The 20717-nt window shown below is 49.4% G+C and overlaps 2 protein-coding genes and 1 pseudogene across 2 annotated transcripts in view; 2 read left to right on the forward strand and 1 right to left on the reverse strand.

Moving 5' to 3' along the window:
• The window catches only part of LOC115635683 (zinc finger protein 239-like), an 811791-nt gene that overhangs the window by 490916 nt on the left and 300158 nt on the right, over positions 1 to 20717 (reverse strand). The window lies entirely within an intron of this gene.
• LOC115635664 overlaps positions 1 to 20717 on the forward strand; it is a 1110108-nt pseudogene that overhangs the window by 228594 nt on the left and 860797 nt on the right.
• Positions 1086 to 20679, forward strand: LOC115635689 (E3 ubiquitin-protein ligase TRIM39-like). Its single transcript, XM_030534818.1, has 6 exons — positions 1086 to 1875; positions 4373 to 4456; positions 5439 to 5564; positions 6030 to 6052; positions 17017 to 17126; positions 19882 to 20679. The coding sequence occupies exons 1-6, from the start codon at positions 1549 to 1551 to the stop codon at positions 20454 to 20456; spliced, it is 1245 nt and encodes a 414-aa protein (XP_030390678.1). The 5' UTR covers positions 1086 to 1548; the 3' UTR covers positions 20457 to 20679.

Consider the following 20717-nt stretch of genomic DNA (forward strand, 5'->3'; position numbering starts at 1 on the left):
GGGCTCCACTGCCCCAAATGCAAAAGACCCCCTGCCTGCCCTGCCAAGAGGATTTTGGGGGAAGAAGATGATTTTGTGGGGCCCCCTATAGGGCTTTGAGTGCCTCCCCCAGGCTTGTGCTGTAGGGGGAGCAGAGACCAGTGACTGATGCCAGGGCCTGTGCAGAGCAGCTGGCTCTCTAATTGACTGGAGAGGTGGGCCTCTGCCTGCTCTGTGCCCATTTTACAGAGATGGGGAAACTGAGGCATGGTGGGGCTAGGCCAGATCCTGTAGGGGATGAGGAAGTGAATGCTTAAAATGTCAGTATTAGCCCCCAGGACCCTGTTCCCCACCACCAGGCCCAGTGACCTCAATGGTCAAACCATGCCTCAAAAGAGGCAGCTAAGTATGATTTCCAGGGGAGCTGAAAGGGTTGGAATGTGCTATGGGTCCTGTCTTACTGGGGAGGGGGATGGTTCAGTGCTATGGGCCACCCCACAGCACTACATTCTGGGGATGGGGGTGAGAGGTAACTGCTCTGCTGGTTCAGCCCTGGCAGGGTTTGGACCAGGAGTGGGGAGCTCTGAATGGCTGCTTGCTCTGTGGGGTGTCAGGGGCTGTGTGTGAAATCAGCTGTTGGGTGAGATGTGCCCTCCATCAAATTAGGCCTGAATAAAGACTAGAAGTGGTTGGGTCATTACAAAACCTAAACCTAATTTCCCCCTACTCTTATTCACACATTCTTGTCAATTGTTTGAAATGGGCCACTCTCATTACCACTACAAAAGTTATTTTTCTTCACTTGGTATCCTGCTGTTAATTGAATTACCTCATTAGAGTGACCTCACACTTGGTAAGGCAACTCCCATCTTTTCGTGTATTTATACCTGCTCCTGTATTTTCCACTCCATGCCATGGTGAGTTGGAGCCAGTTCCCACGGGTTTGCAAGAACCAGTTGTTAAATTTAGAAGCTGGTGTAGAACCGCCTGTTAAAGGGGCGGGCCACTGGGCAAACAACTCCGGTCCGTGGGCTGATCTCCGGCCTGCCTGAGCTTCCACTATGCACGCGCCCCACCCCTCAGTTCACTAGCATAGTTCAGTGACCTCCGACTTCCTGTCAACACAGACTCAGCAGCAAGGCATGTATGTGGCTGTTCAGCAGCTGGGCTGCAGGGATCTCAGTGGGCCCGGGTGCTGGGTACCAGGGAGTTAGGCTGCAGAGATCTCAGTGGGGGGCTGGGCTACAGGGCCCGGCAAGGTGCTGGGTACCAGGGAGCTGGGCTGCAGGGGATCCCAGCGAGGCAGGAAGCTGGATGCCAGGGAGCTGAGGTGCAGGGATTCCAGCAGGGCACATTGCTGGGTGTCGTAGTGCTGGGCTGCAGGGATCAGAGGCATAGGGTGCTGGGTGTCAGGGAGCTACACTGCAGGGGTCCCAGCCGGACAGGGTGCAGAGTGCCAGGGATCTGGGCTGCAGAGGTCCCAGCGAGGCAGGGAGCTGGGTGCCAGGGAGCTGACTGGAGCTCTGCAGAGTTCCCAGCAGTGCACTTGCCCCTAGTACACCTCCTACCATGGCTGGGTCTGACCTAGTGCAGGAGCTGCAGTTGGAGGTTACGTGCTCCATCTGCACCAAGTACATGGAGGTGCCTGTGATGCTGGACTGTGGGCACAACTACTGTGAGGACTGCATCAGCCAGCACTGGGACAGGGTGGAGGAGGAGGAGGAGCCGAGGCAGTGCCCCCTGTGCCGCCGGTCCTTCCGACAGCGCAGTTTCCGCCAGAACAAGTCGCTGGCCAACGTGGTGGAGATCGTGCAGCGGTTCCCCGACCAGGATAAGACCCAGGATGTGCGCTCCACATCCAGCTCCACCATGGGGAAGGACCCCCAGGGGCAGCAGGTAAAACAGCGAGAACTCAGAGCAGCCGGAGGGAGGGAGCGCCCCTGTGGCTGGGTGGTGCTGTTCTGTGCCCTGAGATCACCAGGGGAAGGCTGGTGGCTGGAGGGGGACCCAGTGGCAATTGGGAGGGTCTCACCTGAGCTTGGAGGTCATGGATTAAGGCAATTCTGGTGCCTGAGGCATATCCTGACATCAGGTCCCCTGCAGCCCCACACCATGATCCCAACCCCCACTTGGAATGGGGCAGCCATGGGGCACTACCCATCCAGCCAAGCAGATGGGATGGGGTTGCTACCTGGTGCATTCCATGTTGTGAAATCAGCCCAAGACTCAGGGAGTTTCCCATTACTGCAGCCACTTAAAGCTGGGGCTGAGAAAGGAGAGGCTGTGCAGAGTTTCACAGCTAGTTGGCACTGAACTTGTGTTAGCAGGGTGAGAGGAGCAGTCCAAGACCACAGGCAAGGAAGTGGGTAACCACACAGACAGAGGGGTTTGTGCAGAGATCATGCAGGCGGGTGGAGGGCTGTGTGTGGAGCTTGGTTGGCTAGATAGAGCTGGATGGAGATCGGAGAGCTACAGGGCTATGGGGAGATGTGTGGAGACTGGAGAGACAGGCAGGGGGCAAGCATGAAAGACGGCTAAATCACATGCATCTGAGGAAGTGGGTATTCACCCACGAAAGCTCATGCTCCAAAACGTCTGTTAGTCTATAAGGTGCCACAGGATTCTTTGCTGCTTTTACAGATCCAGACTAACACGGCTACCCTCTGATACTAAATCAGTGTGGCGTTTGTTGTTCCTTCTTCTGAAATGCTCTGCATTGGCCAATCTCTGAGACAGGAAACAGGGCAGGATGGGCCCATGGGTCTGATCTGGGACAGTGAGGAGAGGGATGGGTGTGTGTCAGGGCAGATACCAGGCTAAATGGGCCACTGCTCTGATCCTCTATGTTGTTTCCTAGGTACATTTTGTAGAGATTGCATTTCAGTCCCATTTCTATTCAGTTCACAATTCATGTCAAAGAGACTGGGAACAGAAACTAGTAAAACCATGCGCTGATCCCCACTCCTTCCTCTTGGGCCTCAAATCATCCCTCAATGCCAGGGACCAACCTCCCCTTAGCTGCTCCTGTGGTTTTGTGTAAACACCAGCTCCCTGCTCTGCTGTCCTGGTTCCCTTCCCAGCACACAGTGGAGAAGTGAGGTTGGATTCCCCACTTTGAGCTCACCTGGCTCTGATCTCACATGTTGATGGCCAGGAATGGGGAGCCAAGAGCCCAGGGGGCAGCTGGGCTCATGGTGGGGAGCTGCATGGAGCTGAGAGCCTTGGTTCTCAGCCTGCCCCCCATGCTGCCCCTCTTTGGGTGGTGGAAGTGTTCCTGGTGAGGACATGCACCACTGACAAGGAGGGCAGTGTAGACATGAAAAACTGCAGTAATTACTGTGGTGGCTGTAAATCAACCTAACACAGGTCGACTTTTGGGTGTAATGTAGACATGCCCTATGTTGCTCAGGGGTGTGGTTTCACATCCCTGAGGCTTGGTCAATTTAATTTTCTAGTGTAGACTAGCTCTGAGGTTATGTCACCACTGCAATTAAAAACACATGGCTGGCTCGTGCAAGTGTAACCCACACACCTCCTGGGTGTGGTGTTCTGTCCCATCTAGTGGCACCGAGACCACTTAGAGAGAGATTAATGAGTCTGCTCTACAGCCTGAGCTAAGTGCCAGGTGTCATTTAGCTCAGGCAGTAGAGACTCGTGTACTAAGCTCCAGAGGTCCCAGGTTCGATCCTGCCCACTGATGACCAGAGTCTGTCAGTGTTACACAAGCTGGCTCGGGCTACAGGGCTGTTTAATTACAGTGTAGACATTTGGGCTTGGCCTACAGCACAGAGTGTAGGACCCTGCAAGGAGCGGGGGTTGCAGAACTGGGGCTGCAGCCCCTTAGTCTGAGCCCAAGTCATCTGACAGAGGCCAGCTGTGGGTGTCTAATTGCAGCGTAGACATGCCCTAAGAGGCTATCCCAAATTGCATTGTACTTTCAGCTTTCCCTTTGAGGCCTCCCCATTACAGGACAGATGTGATCCTGGGGTGGAGGTGCATATATAAGGTCAGCAGCGATGTTAGTGCCGTGAAACCCAGGTTGTGGCAGGGATTGGATTGTAATAAGGAAAGAGTAAAAGAACAAAAATCTGAGGGGGACAAGGCCCATGAGAGGTGCAAAGACCAAGGAGGAAGAAGTGTTATTTGTGGGATGGGAATAAACTAGAAGGCATGGCATGAAATTAACAATGGGAGAGTTTATTGTTATGCATGTTACAGTAGCACTTAAAGCCTCATCTGAGATCAGCACCTCCCTGTGCCAGGTGCTGCCCAGACAGTGAGAGAATCCCTGCCAGCTGAGATCACCTCCAGCTAGAGATCCCAGGGACTTTCTCTGCCTCCAATGCTCAGTGGGATCGATTTGTTCACTAAGCAGACTTTCCTCCCCGTCCAGGAGAGTTTCAGGCAGCGTCTGGAGACTCTGAAGAGGGACCTGGAGATCCTGCTGAGCCTCCCATGTGATGGAGAGATGCGAGAGGCAGGTGGCCCTATCACCCCATTAGCCACATTCAGCTCCATGACTTCTGTGACAGCAGCCCTGCACACCCCAGGGCTGAATAGCACACACCTGGGCTCATGGGTCAATCTCTGTCTGGGTTAGGTACATGGCATTGTAGGGCCATGAGGGTGTGTCTACATTGCACACTAAGCCAGGCCTCTAATGCAGGGCTGAGTGAAATCCCCCATTCTGCCCATGTACAAATCACTCTGACTTGGGTCAGCCAGCACTCAGATCCTGGGTCCTAGCACCCTGCTAGGGGGTGGGTCAGATCCTGGGTCCCACTGGTATCCAAGCACTGTCATTTTGCAGGACTCCCTGCATCCCTCCTGCACCCCAACCCCCTGCCCTGAGCTCCCTGCTGCACCCTGCACCCCTGTGCACCACAACCCCCTGCCCTAAGCCCCCTGTCAGACTCTGCACCCATCCTGCACCCCAACCTCCTGTCCTGAGCCACCTCCTGCAGTCCGCACCCCTGCCCTGAGCCCCCTCCTGTACTCCGCACTCCTCCTGCACTCCAACCCCCTTCCCTGAGCCCCCTCATGCACTCCGCACCCCTCCTCTACCTCAATCCCTTGCTCTGACCCCCCTCCCACACTCTGAATTCCCTCCACACCCCAACCCCCTGCCCTGGTCCTGCATACAATTTCCCCACCCAGATGTGGCCCTTCGCCCAAAAAGTTTGCCCACCCCTATCCTAGGATCACTTTAGCCCTTTGCTCCACAGCATCATCCTGGGAGGTCATAATGGTTGCTTATCCACCATCTCCTCCTTGACCCTTTCCAGATTCCTCCCCTTTAGCCCTTGGGCCTCCGAACTCCCAGTTTTAAGCAGGTTGGGCAGCTCTGGTTACGCCCTGGTTTTTCAGCTGTGTCCTAGGACATCTCTAGAGCTGTGTCCCCAGTGCAGCACTGAGACCTCCAAGCAGGCGCCACTGACAACTCACTATCTGCCTTGCAGCACCTGCTCCACTTCCTGCAGGATGGGCAGCAGATGATCCTTCAGAAGCTGCAGGAGATGGAGGAGATGAATGGCACAAGGGAGGAGGGGGAAGAGAGGAAAGAGGAGCCAGACCCAGAGCAGCAGGTGAGATGGCAACACAGAGTCACAGCCCAGATCGAAGGGACAGTCCCTCCTGGGGAGACCCCCAACTCCCTCTAGGGCTGCCAAGGTCTATTCAGAATCGTCCCCTGGAGTCTAATGCAATGTGTGGACAGGGAGGCCTCAACAGAGGGCCTCACAGACAGTGCTGGCCCCAAAGCCCCAATGTGGCACTAGGGGGCCTATGTTGCAGGGACAGAGATCAGCATGGGGCATTCCACTCTCCTTTGGCAGTCAGGGCTGGCGCCAATGCCTCAGAGTAGCACAAAGGGGCCTCTGGTGCAGGGAGCAGGGCAGGGGGCTCTCTCCATGGCCAGGCTGACCCAATGCATTGGAAGCCATTAGAAAGGCAGGGCCAGAGGGAAGGGAAGAATTTTACTTAACATGAGAAAAGGAAAACCTACAATGTAACCTGACTTTCTTTCTTCTTCTCTCTCTCATCTGGTGCAGGATGAAAATATCACCTTGACCAGGTAAGGCCTCTCCCTTTCTCAGACAGAACAATCCTTTAATACATGCAACCCCTAATAACCTTCATAAACCAGAGATCTGGCTATTTATTTTTGGTATTTACAAAGCATCTATCACTTTGGTATCTATCTATCCAGATGCTCCAGAGGAAGGAAGAAGTAGATAGATCGATAGATAGATAGATAATGTGATGTGAGCATGTGGACATAGTCTTGACTGGCTGAAAGCCCTTGATGCAGGCACTCCTCCTGCCCTTTGGGGTTTCTTGAGCTGTGGATGCTGGGATGAGATAGGTGGTGCTGTCTCAGCACTCCATGATGGTGTAACAAGGCAGACAGAGCAATGCCCAGCCAATTTGCTATCACAAATTTGAGTGAGGTGGATCACTGTCAGTCCATTGCTACTTGGAATTTTCTGGGCAGCACCAGTAGCTGCAGAATCTGGAGACCTGCCCCTGGGAATGAGGACTACACCCTGCTCATTGACCAGTCTTGTTTTCATGGATCAGACAAGGTGTTGGGAGAGCTTGGAAGAGCTACTCCTTGTGGGTGTCTGAGCCCAGTGAAAGCCCTTGGAGGAAGGCCTTGAGGTAATAGCATCTCATTTTATAGGTGCTTCTCTAAGCTATGAGTAGGGCCCTACCAAATTCACAGCTATGAAAAATGCATCATGGATGGTGAAATCTGGTCTGCCCCTGTGAAATCTGGTCTTTTATGTACTTTTACCCTATACTACACAGATTTCATGGGGGAGACCAGTGTTTCTCAAACTGGGAGTCCTGACTCAAAAAGGAGTTGCAGGGGGGTCACAAGGTTATTTTAGGGGGGGTCGCAGTATTGCCACCCTTACTTCTGTGCTGCCTTCAGAACTGGGGGGCTAAAGAGCAGGGGCTGTCGGCCAGGTGCCCAGCTCCGAAGGCAGCGCCCCACCTGCAGCAGTACCGAAGTAAGGGTAGCAATACCCTACCAGGCCACTCTTACTCCTGCTCTGCTGCCTTCAGAGCTGGATGGCTGGAGAATGGCGGCTGTTGACTGAGGGCCCAGCTCAGCAGGTAGCAGCACAGAAGTAAGGGTGGCAATACCATACCATTCCATCCTTACTTCTGCCCTGCTGCTGGCGGCAGCTCTGTCTTGAGAGCTGGGCTCCCTGCTAGCAGCCACTGCTTTCCAGCTGCCCAGTTCTGAAGGCAGCACCGCCACCAGCAGCAGCACAGAAGTAAAGTTAGCAGTACTGTAACCCCCCTACAATAACCTTGAGACCCCCTCACAACTCCTTTTCAGGTCAGGACCCCTACAAGTACAACATTGTGAAATTTCAGATTTAAATAGCTGAAATAATGAAATTTACAATTTTTTAAATCCTTTGACTGTGAAATTGTCCAAAATGACCATTAATTTGGTAGGGTCCAAGCTATGAGCCAAATCCTCAGCTGGTGCAAATCAGCACAGCCACATTGACTCTAGTGGCATAATCCTGATTGACACCAGCAGGGGATCTGACCCCATTGACTTCAAAGGAGCTACAGCCAATTCCCACCAGCGGGGGGTCTAGCCCCATTGATTCCAATGCATCATCATCATCATCATCACTCCCATAACCACATTGGTCGTTGGGGCACCGTCATTGAGCAATCAACCAATTGTCTCCACCTCTGATGATTGTGTGTCAGTGCGTGAGTCTCCACAAAGTCCATTCCTGTCCACTGTTTTATATTGTCAGTCCATTTCTTCTTCTGTCTACCTTTTCTTCTCTTCCCCTGTATTGTCCCTTGGAGGATGATCTTGGATAGGCCAGGTGATCTTGTTACATGGCCATACCGTGTCAGCTTGCACTTCTTCACAATCATCAGGAGGTCTTCATATGACCCAGCGCATTGGATGATGATGTTGCGGACCTCTTCATTAGTGATGTCGTCGAAGTAGGAGATGCCCAGGATTTCACGGAAGTATCTCATCTCTTCTACCTGTATTTTCTGTTCTAGTTCTACCGTAAGAGTCCATGTCTCGCATGCATAAGAAAAATGGCGATGACCAATGCATGCAGCAGTTTCAGTTTGGATTCGAGGGAGATGTTCTTATTCCTCCAAATTGGCTTGAGCTTTGCCACTGCTGCTGTTGTTTGCACAGTTCTTGCCTGAATTTCTGCCTTGGATCCTTCATCAATGATGATTGCCCCCAGATACTTGAACTGTTTCACTGTCTCCAGCTCTTGTCTACTGACAGTTATATGTGAACTGATCCCATCACATCTGTTTATCATCAGCTTGGTTTTCTCTGCACTGATTTCCATGACATATGTCATCCAATCTTTTCACAAGGTTGGCAAGTTCATCTTTGTTGCATGCCAGTCCATCAATGTCATCAGCGAACCAAAGATTTGAGATTGTTTGCCCCCCTGATGCTGACTGTGCATATCTGATCTTCTAGGGCATCAGTCATTATGCACTCCAAGTAGATGTTGAACAGTGTGGGTGAAAGAAGGGAGCCTTGCTGGACTCCAACAGTGGTGTGAAACCACTCTCCTATTGTGCCATTGATGAGAACTGCGCTGCTGGCCTTGGCATACAGTTGTTTAATGATAAGAATAAGCTTATAACCAACATTGTACTTCTTCATGGTTGCTCAGAGAGCTTTGCACCATACTCTGTCAAATGCCTTCTTGAAGTCAACAAAGAGATGGTAGATGTCCTGCTGGTGTTGTAAGTACTTCTCACACAGAACACGAAGGTTGAAAATCTGTTCTGTGGTACTTCTTCCAGCATGAAAGCCAGCCTCTTCTTCAGCGATGATATTCTCTGCTTGTGGCTTCAATCTGTTCAATATGACTTTCAACATCACTTTGCTGTGATGTCTAATTAAGCTTATGGTAGGGTGACCAGATGTCCCGATTTTATAGGGGCAGTCCTGATATTCTGGGCTTTGTCTTATATAGATGCCTATTACCCCCCACCGCTGTCCTGATAGTTCACACTTGCTGTCTGGTCACCCTAGCTTATGGTCCGGTAATTTTGACACAATTGCAAGTTGCCTTTCTTTGGCAGAGTGATGCTTAGTGACTGTGTCTTGTGGAAGGCCACTCACCAGTCTGCCAGATCTTGTTGCAGATCTTGATGAGTATATCTATTACTGTTTCTACTCTGAATTTCATCATTTTCAGCTGGGATGTTGTCAATACCTGTAGCCTTTCCATTCTTGAGTGATTTCACAGCTGTCTCCACTTCCTCATGTAGTATTGGAAAGCTGTCCTCCTCTGTTGAATCTGGGCTGTCTAAGACACTAGGATCTCCATTTGTCTGGTGATTGTATAGATCAGAGCAGTAGCACCTATTGATGATGTCCCTTTCTTCTGTAAGACTGTTCCCTTCTTTGTCATGAATTGTATTAGCTTTGGTCCATCTTTCCATTACTGGATCTTTTACAACCTGGAAGGCTCATTTGCTATTTTTATTCTTAATACACTCTTAAATTTTACAGCATTGTTTCTCAATCCATATCTCCTCGGCTACCTTCATTCCTTTCTTGATATTTCTGCCAATCGCTCTGTATTTATCAGCTCCCTCAGTGCTGTTCTTATCTCTCTTAAGTTCTCTTCTAATGTCACACATTTGTAGTTTTTCATTTGCGACCCACGGTTTTGTCTTCTTACGATGTTTCTCAAGGATGTCCATTGCTGCCTTATTCATTACAGCATTGAAATTGTAGGTCGTTGTTTCCATGTCTTCCTCTAGAGCAGGGATCTCAAAGTCAAATCACCATGAGGGACACGTGAGGACTAGTACATTGGCCCAAGGGCCGCATCACTGAAACCTTTTCATACAACGATACAAAAGTATAGTCAACAATTAAAAAAATGAAGAGTAATATAGTCTGCTATTAGAAGTCAATGTATTAAGTTCTTTAAAACTGTAATGCGAAGAAGGGTTTTAAATAAAATATAAACACTCAGTGGTGCACCGCACTCAAATGACAAACCATGCATTTACTTTTAGAATTACTTTGGTTAAAGCTCCCCTCCCCCACTTTCCCTGCCCCCACTCTCCCCCATTCCCTGAGGCCCCACCCCTGCCCCGCCTCTTCCTACCCCCTCCCTGCCCCATTCCAACCCCTTCCCCAAATCCTCGCTCCAGCCCCGCCTCTTCTCCACCTCATCTCCTGGGTGCACTGTGTCCCCACTCCTCCCCACTCCCTCCTGGAAAGTCCTAAGCACCGCCAAACGGCTATTTGGCAGTGGGAAACGCTGGGAGGTAGGCAGAGGAGCAGGGACACAGTGCTTTCGGGGGGCGAGGGGAGGACGGGGGAGAAAGGGAGGGTGGGGGTGAGGGGAGCTTGGCTGCTGATGGAGTTGGCGCCTATGGCAGGCAGCAGGAAATAACTCCACGGGCTGCATTCGGCCCGCAGGCCGTGTGTTTGAGATCCCTGCTCTAGAGCAAGCGGGGCATATTTTCCACTGATCATTGCTTGGAATTACTCTGAAGTGTTTCAGCCTCTGAGTCTTTCTAAGTCAAACTTGGTTCTGGTGAACTTTGGCCTGACAATTTTCCTTAGCTGCAGCCAAAAATTTAGCATCACAAGGTCCTGATCACTTCCAATATCAGCACCGGGAAAGCTCCTTGTTTTAGCTCGGTTAATCTCAGAACAAAATCGATTTATGTAGTTGATCTGGCTGTGAGGTAGACCATTAGGTGTGTGCCATGTTGATCATCTTGTCTGGGTGCTTTATGTTCTCCTAATGTGTTTGCAAGAACCAGATTATTATAGCTGGCAAACTCCAAAAGTCTCAGTCCTCTCTCATTGGTTACCACATTATAGAAAGGGCCACAATAATCTTGCCAATATGCCTGTGTGTCAGTACCCACTTTAGCATTCCAATCTCCTTGTACAGTCAGGATATCTTTCTTGTGTACCTTATCAATGATGTCTTGGAACTGATTGTAAAAATCTTCAATTTGCTCATCGTCATAGTCTGTTGTAGGGGCGTAGACTTATACCACTTTGATATTAAATGATACTGCCTTTAGATGGATGGAAATAAGCCTGCTGGACATTGGGCAGCATCCTAATACTGAATTCTTGATATCTTGTGCACAAGAAATCCTATGCCGTTGACATGTTTGTTCTCTCCACTATAATAGGATATATGGCCTTCTTCCGTTAGTACTTCTCCGAAGTTCTTCCATCTGACCTCAGAGATTCTTAGAAGGTGCCAGGTGTATTGTTCCATTTCGTACATGTGTTCTTTCAACCTCCCTATTTGTCTCAATGTCCTTACATTCCATGTGGCTATGGTGATGTTATCTCTTCCATGGATACTCTTTGTTGGGGTTACACCAGTAGCATATTTGTCGTGTCTGCCCTGATGGGAGATGGATGGCGCGGTCATTATTAACCTGGGCTGTGATCAACCCGGTATGGACATTGTTGACTTGCTCATCATTTGTCTTGGGCAAATTTCTAACCTGGCAGAGCCCATCCGTCTCCAGGCAGCACCCTTTTAGTCGCCTTTTACGACATGCAGGATGAGCAGTGGGCCTATTCTGTCCCCGGACCCACAGGGGGGTTCAGTGATTCCAATGCAGTGACTCTGATTTACACCAGCTGGGTATCTGGCCCTGTGTGCATGCCTGTGTGTCTGCGTATATGGGGGTAGGGGTGGGGGATGATGACCATATAGGTACCTGGAGAGCACCTATGCAGGAGAGGAGTTTTCCAGGTGTCCCCAGAGAAGTGAAAGGCTGAGACAGAGATGATGTGTGCCTGCTGATAATAGGGGGCACAACCTTGGAACCACTGAGTCATGCCCCCCCCCGGCAACCTGCCCCCCAGAAAGCAGTGCCTCTCCACTCCCAGAAAGCAGCGCCTGCCCAATCCCAGAAAGCAGCAGCCCCTCCTTGCAGCTCCCAGCTTTTTTCCTTCCTCTCCTGGTAGAGTTAAAGCAGCTGAGTCTCCCTGCCTAGCACAGCTCACAGCTCACTGGCTCAGCTGCTCCGCAAGGGGGGGGGGGCAGCCACACCGTATGACTGAGCAATCTCTGGGGGCACATAACCCCACATGCCCCCTCCCCACATCACCTCTGGTCTGAGGCATGTCTACACTATAAAGTTTTGCTGACACAAGTTATGTCGATATATAGCTGCCACAGTTAGTACATCACTTGTGTATGTGCATACTAGGCTCCTTGCCTGGCAGTGCACGTACTCACCAGTAGCGGTGCTTGTGTCAATAACACAGTGTACCATGTGTAAGTATCCCAGTGTGTCATGTGCCACCATCCAGTGCACTGTGTTTTGGTAGTTTTGGCAATGCATGGTGAGGCAGAAGTGAATTGTACATGGGTGACTGAGAGCAAGTGGTCAACTTCCCATAATGCAATGTTCTCCATCTCATACTATCATCTCTATCCCATAAGTTTTGCATCTATTTTCAATTTCCCAAGAAACAAACAAGAGACTTGCCACCGACTGCCATCTCCCACAGACGTATGGAGCCTGCACAGCTGTGCACTATTGTCATGAGCATTGCAAGCACAGGACACATGATCTTTTGCTATTTGTAGAACAGCAAGAAGAACTGCAATGAACATAATGATTTCCTGTTGGTCAGTGTGGTGTGGGACATAACAAGAACTAACTCAAGGTTGTTGCTGGAGTTCATGGAGCAGCTGCAGATGGTGGAGCACAGCTTCAGGGCCCAAGAAAAAAGCATTGACTGCTGGGATTGCATTATAATACAGGTTTGGGACAATGAGAAATGGCTGCAGAACTTTCAAATGCACAAGTGTGATGGGATCCCAGGGGTACAACCTGAACCTGTGGTACCGCTGTGCCCTCTTAACACTCCAGCCTGGGCTGTCTCACACAATGCTATGCAGTACATCTCTCCAGGTGCTGTAATCACTCAGTCATCAACATGTAAAGACACAACCCAGCTAAGTTGCATGAATGCTCTCTAAACTGCTCATGAAATCTATAGAGAAACACCAGCAAATCTCCCCAGCCTTGCATCCCAGTAATGTACTGTCTTATGCTGCTCAAGACTCCTTTGGACAGTGCAAGAAACAAAATACAGAATCATAATCTAAATTCTACACTTTAACAGACTAAGCAAGAGTTGAATCAAACAGCTTTTCTTACCCCACTGGATGTTGCAGACAGGTTACTGTTCTTAATACACAGGCTGAATTTCCTCCTCAGCCTGGGACTAGTCTCCCCAGTTCGAAGTCTTTGTCTTCCAGATGATCTTCCAGACGTTGAGATGGGGGAGGAGAGATGCCAAGTGGTGCTGTCATCAACCCTCATTTTTACATTCTCTCCTTGCTGTGACATGGGGGTTAGGTAGTCCCCATTGTTTATGTGCCCTCTCTGAGGGATCTCTAGGACAATGGATTCTTCTTGATGGGCCATCAACACAGGTCTGGCTGGTCCTGATGTAAATCTGTTTTGTCAGTGTTAGTTACTCCTTTGTTGCCACTGAAAGGCTAGCTGTGGGAATTTCCCATTTACCTCATATTTCAGTAACACACACACAGCAATACTTTATAACGTCACATACAATGATAGTACATACAACCCAACAGGATATTGATGTTCAATAAATCAAGAGTTTCTAACTGATACCTCACAAGGCATGCATTGTACAAAACATATCATAATCATATCACAGTGGAGAATACGGGGGTTCCATGGTGCTATTTTGAGGTACAGAGTGTCACAGTAAGGCCACATTTCTGGATCTGCATGCTGAGCTTGGCACAGCCCTCCAGCACAGAGACACCAAACTGGGAGCTGCACTGACAATGGAGAAATGAGTGGCAATCACGCTGTGGAAACTTGCAAAGCCAGTTTGCTACTTGTCAGTGAGAAGTCATTTTGGAGTGGGAAAATGCACTGGGGGGGCCACTGTCATTCAAATGTGCAGGGCCATTAATTGTCTCCTGCTGTGCAGGACTGCGAATCTTGGCAATATGCAGGACTTAGTGGATGGATCTGAAGCTAAGGGGTTCCCAAACTGCAGTGGAGCAACAGACCTGTTTTGCCCTCAGATCACCTTTCCACAGAATACACCAACAGAAAGGGCTACTTTTCCATGGTCATGCAAGTGCTGGTAGATCACCAGGGATGCTTCACCTATATCAGTGTTGGCTGGTCATGGAAAGTGCTTGACACTCACATCTTTAAGAGCACAGGACTGTTCAGAAAGCTACAAGCAGGGATCTTCTTTTCTGATCAGCGGATTACCATTGCTGATGTTCAAATGCCAGTATTGATCCAGGGGTCCTAGCCTACCCCTAGCTTCCCTGATTCATGAAGCTGAACACAGCTCACCTCGACAGCACCAAGGAAAAATTCAGCTACTGGCTCAACAGGTGCAGAATGACAGGTGAATGTGCTTTGGTAGATTGAGAGGGCGTTGGCATTGTTTACTCACTAGACTGGATCTCAGTGCGAAAATATCCCAATGGTTATAGCTGCCTGTTGTGTCCTGCATAATATCTGGGAAGCAAAGGGGAAATGTTGCTGCAGGGGTGGCGGTGGAGGGGCTGTCTGTTCAGTTTGAACAGTCAGACACAAGGGCTATCAGACAAGCTCAGTGAGGCTCTATACAGCTTGGGGAGGCTTTGAAAGGGCACTTTAACAGTGAGCCATGGTAATGGGCTGTGGTGGACTGTGCTCAACCTGGCACTGCAGTTTGGGGGCCTGTTAGGAACTGGGTGGTGCTTGCTGCACATCTGGGCACATCTCACTGCCAGTGCAGCTATTAACATTGGGGTGCTTGCTGTACATTTGTGATGACTGCATTGACCCACTGGGTTGAAGGGGCATGCACAATAGGGGCCAAGCAGGGCCACAGGCCCCCACAATCAGTGGGGGCAGAGAACTCCTCTGGAGCCAGGGCCATGGAGGGAGATCTAGCTCCTCTGGATGCTGGGGAAAAGTGAGCTCCTGGGGCTGCGGAGGGTGAGGAGGGAGAGCCAGTTCCACTGGCCCCAGGGCCATGGCAGGGAGAGGCAGCTCCTCTAGCCATGGGGGGAAGGGAGATCCAGCTCCTCCGGCTGTGGGGGGCACGGCGAGCCAGCTCCTCCAGCCGCAGGGGGTTGAGGGAGGCAGAGAAAGTGACCCTCCAAAAGTGGCCAAGTTTTTATTCCTGTGCACGTTCTTGCTGGGTTGTCAGTGCAGTGCACAAACCACCACTTTCCCTGCCAGCAGGCATTATACACCATGGGTAGTGAACTAGGAATCACTTTCAAAACAGAAGAGTTTTATTCATCAACGAAAACAGCTCCCAACACTCAATCTGAAAAACTTAACAGTAAATACATTTGAACTTAAAAAACTTAGGGAGCCATAATAAATAAACCAGAGGAAGAAACACTGATGTCCATTGTAGCTACATCAACGAAGGCTCTCACAGGTCAGCTCTGGTTGTTCATGCTTTCCCCAGCATGGAGTGGTAGAGACAGGCATGCTGGCTATGAGAAATGGTGGGGTGGGGGGTTGTAGGGAGGCGCAGTGCTGCAGTTCTCCACAGACTGCAATGGGAGTCGAGCCCAGGACTGTTGGAGCTGGAGGTCCACAAGAGTCTACAGCATCTGTGTTTGCTGACAAAATAGCCCCATTGTGCTGGTGCTTCTCCTGTCCTCTTTTTCCTTCTCTATACAGTCTTCAGTGTTCACCCTGCAGGCCCTCTCTTCAAGGTCTGGTGCAGCACCGGCTTGCAGGATCTCACAGAACGTATCCTCCCACATTCTCCTTTTTCTCCTCCTTAACTGATCAATTGTTCCACACGTGTGGAGGGGGGAACCCCTCAAGGCCACAGTCGCAGCAGCTGCAGATAAAACACACAGAGGTACCATTGCCAGTATAGTAGGAACGGAAAGTGAAACCAAACATTCAGAACTGCCGCCTTTCCTTGCTCCCCTAAAGTGTGACACAAGAGAAGCTTATAAAGACTTCTGCTTCGGTGTGCTCATGCACAGCGCACTCACTGCACCAGATGTCATGAGTATGACCCACCGGGGTGATGGAAATGTTCAGTTGCATGAAACTATGAAATTATGGCAGTGGCATTGAACACTGGCACCATTTTTTGCAGTTGTTGGTGATTTAACCTGATATCTCCTCCTTAGGGTAACAAAGGCACAGGGAGCACAGCTTCTGCTGCTGGCGCCTCAAAGTCACCCAGGTACATATGTTGCTAGCCAGTTGACGGCAATGGTGCCTGCCAAAGTTATCACCGACTGACTTGGGAAAGTGTCCTATAATGGAGGCAGAAATTAGGCTGCCATCCCTATAAACCTCCATGGACGTTTCATTGAGATCTCTCAGGAGGATTCAAGGGACATCCTTGCGTACACAAACTGCTACATGTGGCCTCCTTGACTAACTCTACAGAATGAAAATGAAAAGCAGAAAGCAACTCTGGAGAGCTGCTAGGTGGGCTCACCAATCTGGACAATCAAGAAAAGACATTGAAAAAATTCGAGGGGGTTTAAAGGTGGTGGTGGGCTTCCGGCTTGTGTGACATTTGGCCAGTGGAGTTCACCATTGCAACCAGAGCGATGAGTATCTGGCATTCTGGGATGGTTGCTGGAGAACTGTTAGGGTGAACATAGGTAACACAGTGTCTACATTTCTACTGCATCAGCCTCCATATATCGACCATAGATCACCACCACTTGGGAAGCTGGTGTTACTGTGTTGGCTTAATGGGTGCTTATGCCAGTGGGGGACACATTTAAGTGTAGATACATGCACAAATGGGTTGATGTAAGGCAGTTAACACCATCCTAACTTTGTAGAGTAGCCGAGGCCTGAAGCTGGACAAAGGCCCATTCAGGCTGGATAGCAACATTCATGATGATTGTTCCAAGGGAAACCATGGGAGCCAAGTGTCTTGGTATGCTTTACACCACTCTCCCAGTGTCCTGTGGCTCAGTGATCTCTAACTACGCCTCTCTTGGTGGGTTGCAGGTCTGGCAGTGAGAAGTCCTTGAAGCCCCGCTCACAGTCACCAGAGCTGTGTGACTGCCGGCTGCCTCTGCTGAACAGTGTCCAGAGGAAACAGATGATGGGTTACAGAGGTGAAGCAGGAGCGAATCCCATTCCCTTTCCTCTCGCCTCCCTGGCTAGGTCTATGTGTGACAGCAAGTGGGGCTAGGTCCTGCAGGTCTGGTGTAAATCGGCCAGATGTTGCTAGCTGTGGTGATTTGCATCAACTGTGGACCTGGCCCAAAGAGAATCACAGGGCTACAGGCTGCACCATCAAGGGTCTCTGTGGGAAACAGATGATGGGTTACAGAGGTGAAGCAGGAGCGAATCCCATTCCCTTTCCTCTCGCCTCTCTGCTAGGTCTATGTGTGACAGCAAGTGGGGCTAGGTCCTGCAGGTCTGGTGTAAATCGGCCAGATGTTGCTAGCTGTGGTGATTTGCATCAACTGTGGACCTGGCCCAAAGAGAATCACAGGGCTACAGGCTGCACAATCAAGGGTCTCTGTGGAAGGAGATGCAGGGGGATGGATCCATATGGCATGATGTACCCCAGCAATCACATCACATTCCCAATGTCAGCTGAATGGTGGGGAAAGGCCCCTTCACCCAGAGCCCTGGGGACTAGGCCTTAGTCCACACAAAATGTGGGGCATGGGCAGCGTCAAGGTGAGCTTCCCTCATGATGTCCCACCTTGGTTCAACCTTCAGGGTGCGTGAGAGGGTTACAGGAGAGTTTGGTCTCTGGGACCCCATGGAAAAAGAACTAAGAGTCAGATCTGGAAAAAAGGACTGAGTCACGTTAAGGAGGGATATGATAGAGTTCTGGAGAAAAAAATAGTGTGGAGAAATTGAATAAGGAAGTGTTATTTACCCCTTCACATAATACAAGAGCCAGAGATCACCCCATGAAATTAATAGGCAGCAGGTTTACAACAAACATAAGGAAGTATTTCACATAACTTGTGGAACTCTTTGCCAGAGGTTGTTGTGAAGGCCAAGACTATAACAGGGTTCAAAAAAGAACTAGATAAGTTCATGGAGGACAGGTCCATCAACGGCTGTTAGCCAGAATGGGCAAGGATGGCGTCCCTAGCCTCTGAGAACCAGAAGCTAGGAATGGGCAATAGGAGATGGATCACTTGATGATTTCCTGTTCTGTTCATATACCTCTGCAGCACCTGGCATTGGCCACTGATGAAGACAGGATACTGGGCTCGATGGACCATTGGTCTGACCTAGTATAGCCATTCTTATGTTCTTATCCACCTGCTTGTCTCACCCATGCCACTAAAGCTGTCAATGGGAATGGCTTCAAGTCACTGCCAGCTCCTCCACACTGGAACTGACACCTCAGAGGAAAGATCCTGTATCCCATCAACCCCCAAGTCAGCCAATGCCCCCACTCTAGGGCCAGATCAGAGCTAGCAGCCCCTGGAGGGGAAATTCCCTGTGTCCCTACCCCCCTGAGCCCCATAGTCCCCTGTCACCATACCTCTGTGGGTCACAATTGACCCAAATTCAGGACAAATTGTTAAGCAATAGGGCAGCCATACCCCAAATCTGGTGGTTATTCTCCCATAAGATATACCAAACCAGCAACAAAAGTAAACTTCTGTCTCACAACACTAGCTAAAAAGAAATCAGAAAGGCAGTCTCCTTAGGCATTCCAGCCCTGGATTCAACACCTAGACACTAGACTTAATGATGAGTGGTTATTTAAAGCCAATTTCATCAAACAAAAGGTTCTTCTGATCCCAAAGAACTAGCCACACACCCAGGTCAATATACAAATCAGATCTTACCCAGTAATCATGCTGTTGCCAATCCTTTAGTATCTAAAATCTAAAGGTTTATTTATAAAAAGAAAGAAAGAAAGGTGAGAGTTAAAATTGGCTAAAGGAATCAAATACATACAATAATTGCAAAGTTCTTGGTTCAGACTTGTAGCAGTGATGGAATAAACAGCTGTCTTGTTAAGTCTGCGATTGCTTCCAAATCATTGGAAGGTCCTCAGTCCTTTGGTTAGAATGCTCCCATTAATATAAGTCCATAGACCAGAGGTTTGAGCAGAAAGGAGGCAAAATGGAGATGTTTCCAGTGCCTTTTATAGCTTCTCTCAAGTGAAGGGAAACCCATTGTTCTCACTGTGGAAAATTACAGGTGACAAGATGGTGTTTGGAGTCACATGATTTCGCTTATTCATAGCAGGAAAGTCCATTACGTGTAGATAGGTGTCTTCCATTGTGAGCTAAGTATTCTTTAATGGGCCATTCAACTTGAATAGTTCCTTCACAATGTGCTGGTGGGTGCTACCTGAAGCAAACATTTGAAATCCAGGTATAGAGGCAATACTCATAACTTCAAATACAAAAATGATACATGCATACAAATAGCACAGCCATATTCAGCAAATCATATCCTTTCCATAGACACTTTACTTGATATACTTTATAAGATTTGTTGCAATTATATATCAGTGGTAGCAACAATGATCTACCTGGTCATATTTTAATCAGATAACATCACATCCCCTCTCCCTGGAACCTGTGCAGAGCTGGCAGCCTCTAGAAAGGAAAGGGCCAATGTCCCATTCCCCACATCCCTTGAGCCAGCCAGTTCCCCAGCTCAGAAAACTGAAAAACTCAGTATGTGATATACATCTAGCAGGAGTAGGTAGGGACATCTTATATTTTCTCTAAGTAATGTTTCTCTTCTTGCAATAATCTGATTTCTTCTCTTTCCCCAGCCCAGTTGCACACGCTCCCTTTATCATCTCATCTCATCTAATCTAATATCTAATCTATCTATCTATCTATCTAATCACACATTCTTTTTCTCTCTTTCCAGTGGAGGTGACTCTGAATCCTAAAACAGCCAACCCTCAGCTTGTCCTGTCCAGTGACAGGAGGAGTGTGCGTCTTGGAGATGAGCGGAAGGACCTGCTCAACTGCCATGAGAGATTCGACACAGCTCCTTGCGTCCTGGCCGATGAAGGGTTCTCATTTGGCAGATATTACTGGGAAGTGGAGGTGCGGGATGCTGGCTGCTGGGCTGTGGGAGTGGCCAGGAAGTCAGTGAAGAGGAAGGGACATCTCAGACTCACACCTGAGCATGGCTTCTGGACTGTCGAGATGCACATGGGCAAATACTGGGCTCTCAACACCTCCCCGGCCCTTGTGTACTGCAAGGAGAGGCTTCACAGGGTTGGGATTTACCTGGACTACACGGAGGGGCGGGTGGCCTTTTACAATGCTGATTCCTTGGCCCATCTCTACACTTTCACCACCTCTTTCACAGAGGAAATTTTCCCCTTCTTCTACACCAAGGACAAGACGGCCCCACTGGTCATTAATAGGTCCGAGATTGAGGGATGGATTCCTCTGACTGAACAGACACAGCCTAGTCCAGCCTCCATCATTTGACTTGCATGTGCCTTCCACTGTCCCTGGCACAGACAGAACATGAGCATGTCGCTCACATCCGCTTGCAGTCAAATGTCTCATTTTAATGCCATTGAAACACTGCCTTTGGTTTTTTTTTTCTGACTGAAAGTTTGTCAAAGTGAGTGGAATGGAACATTTCAATTTTTCATTTTGAAGTTTTTCATTTTAAATTTTTAATGTCCAAATCAGGAGAAAACATTTAGATTTTATCAGAGGAAACATTTTGATTGACCTAAACCA

This window comes from Gopherus evgoodei, chromosome 15, assembly GCF_007399415.2.
Source record: "Gopherus evgoodei ecotype Sinaloan lineage chromosome 15, rGopEvg1_v1.p, whole genome shotgun sequence".
Lineage (NCBI taxonomy): Eukaryota > Metazoa > Chordata > Testudines > Testudinidae > Gopherus > Gopherus evgoodei.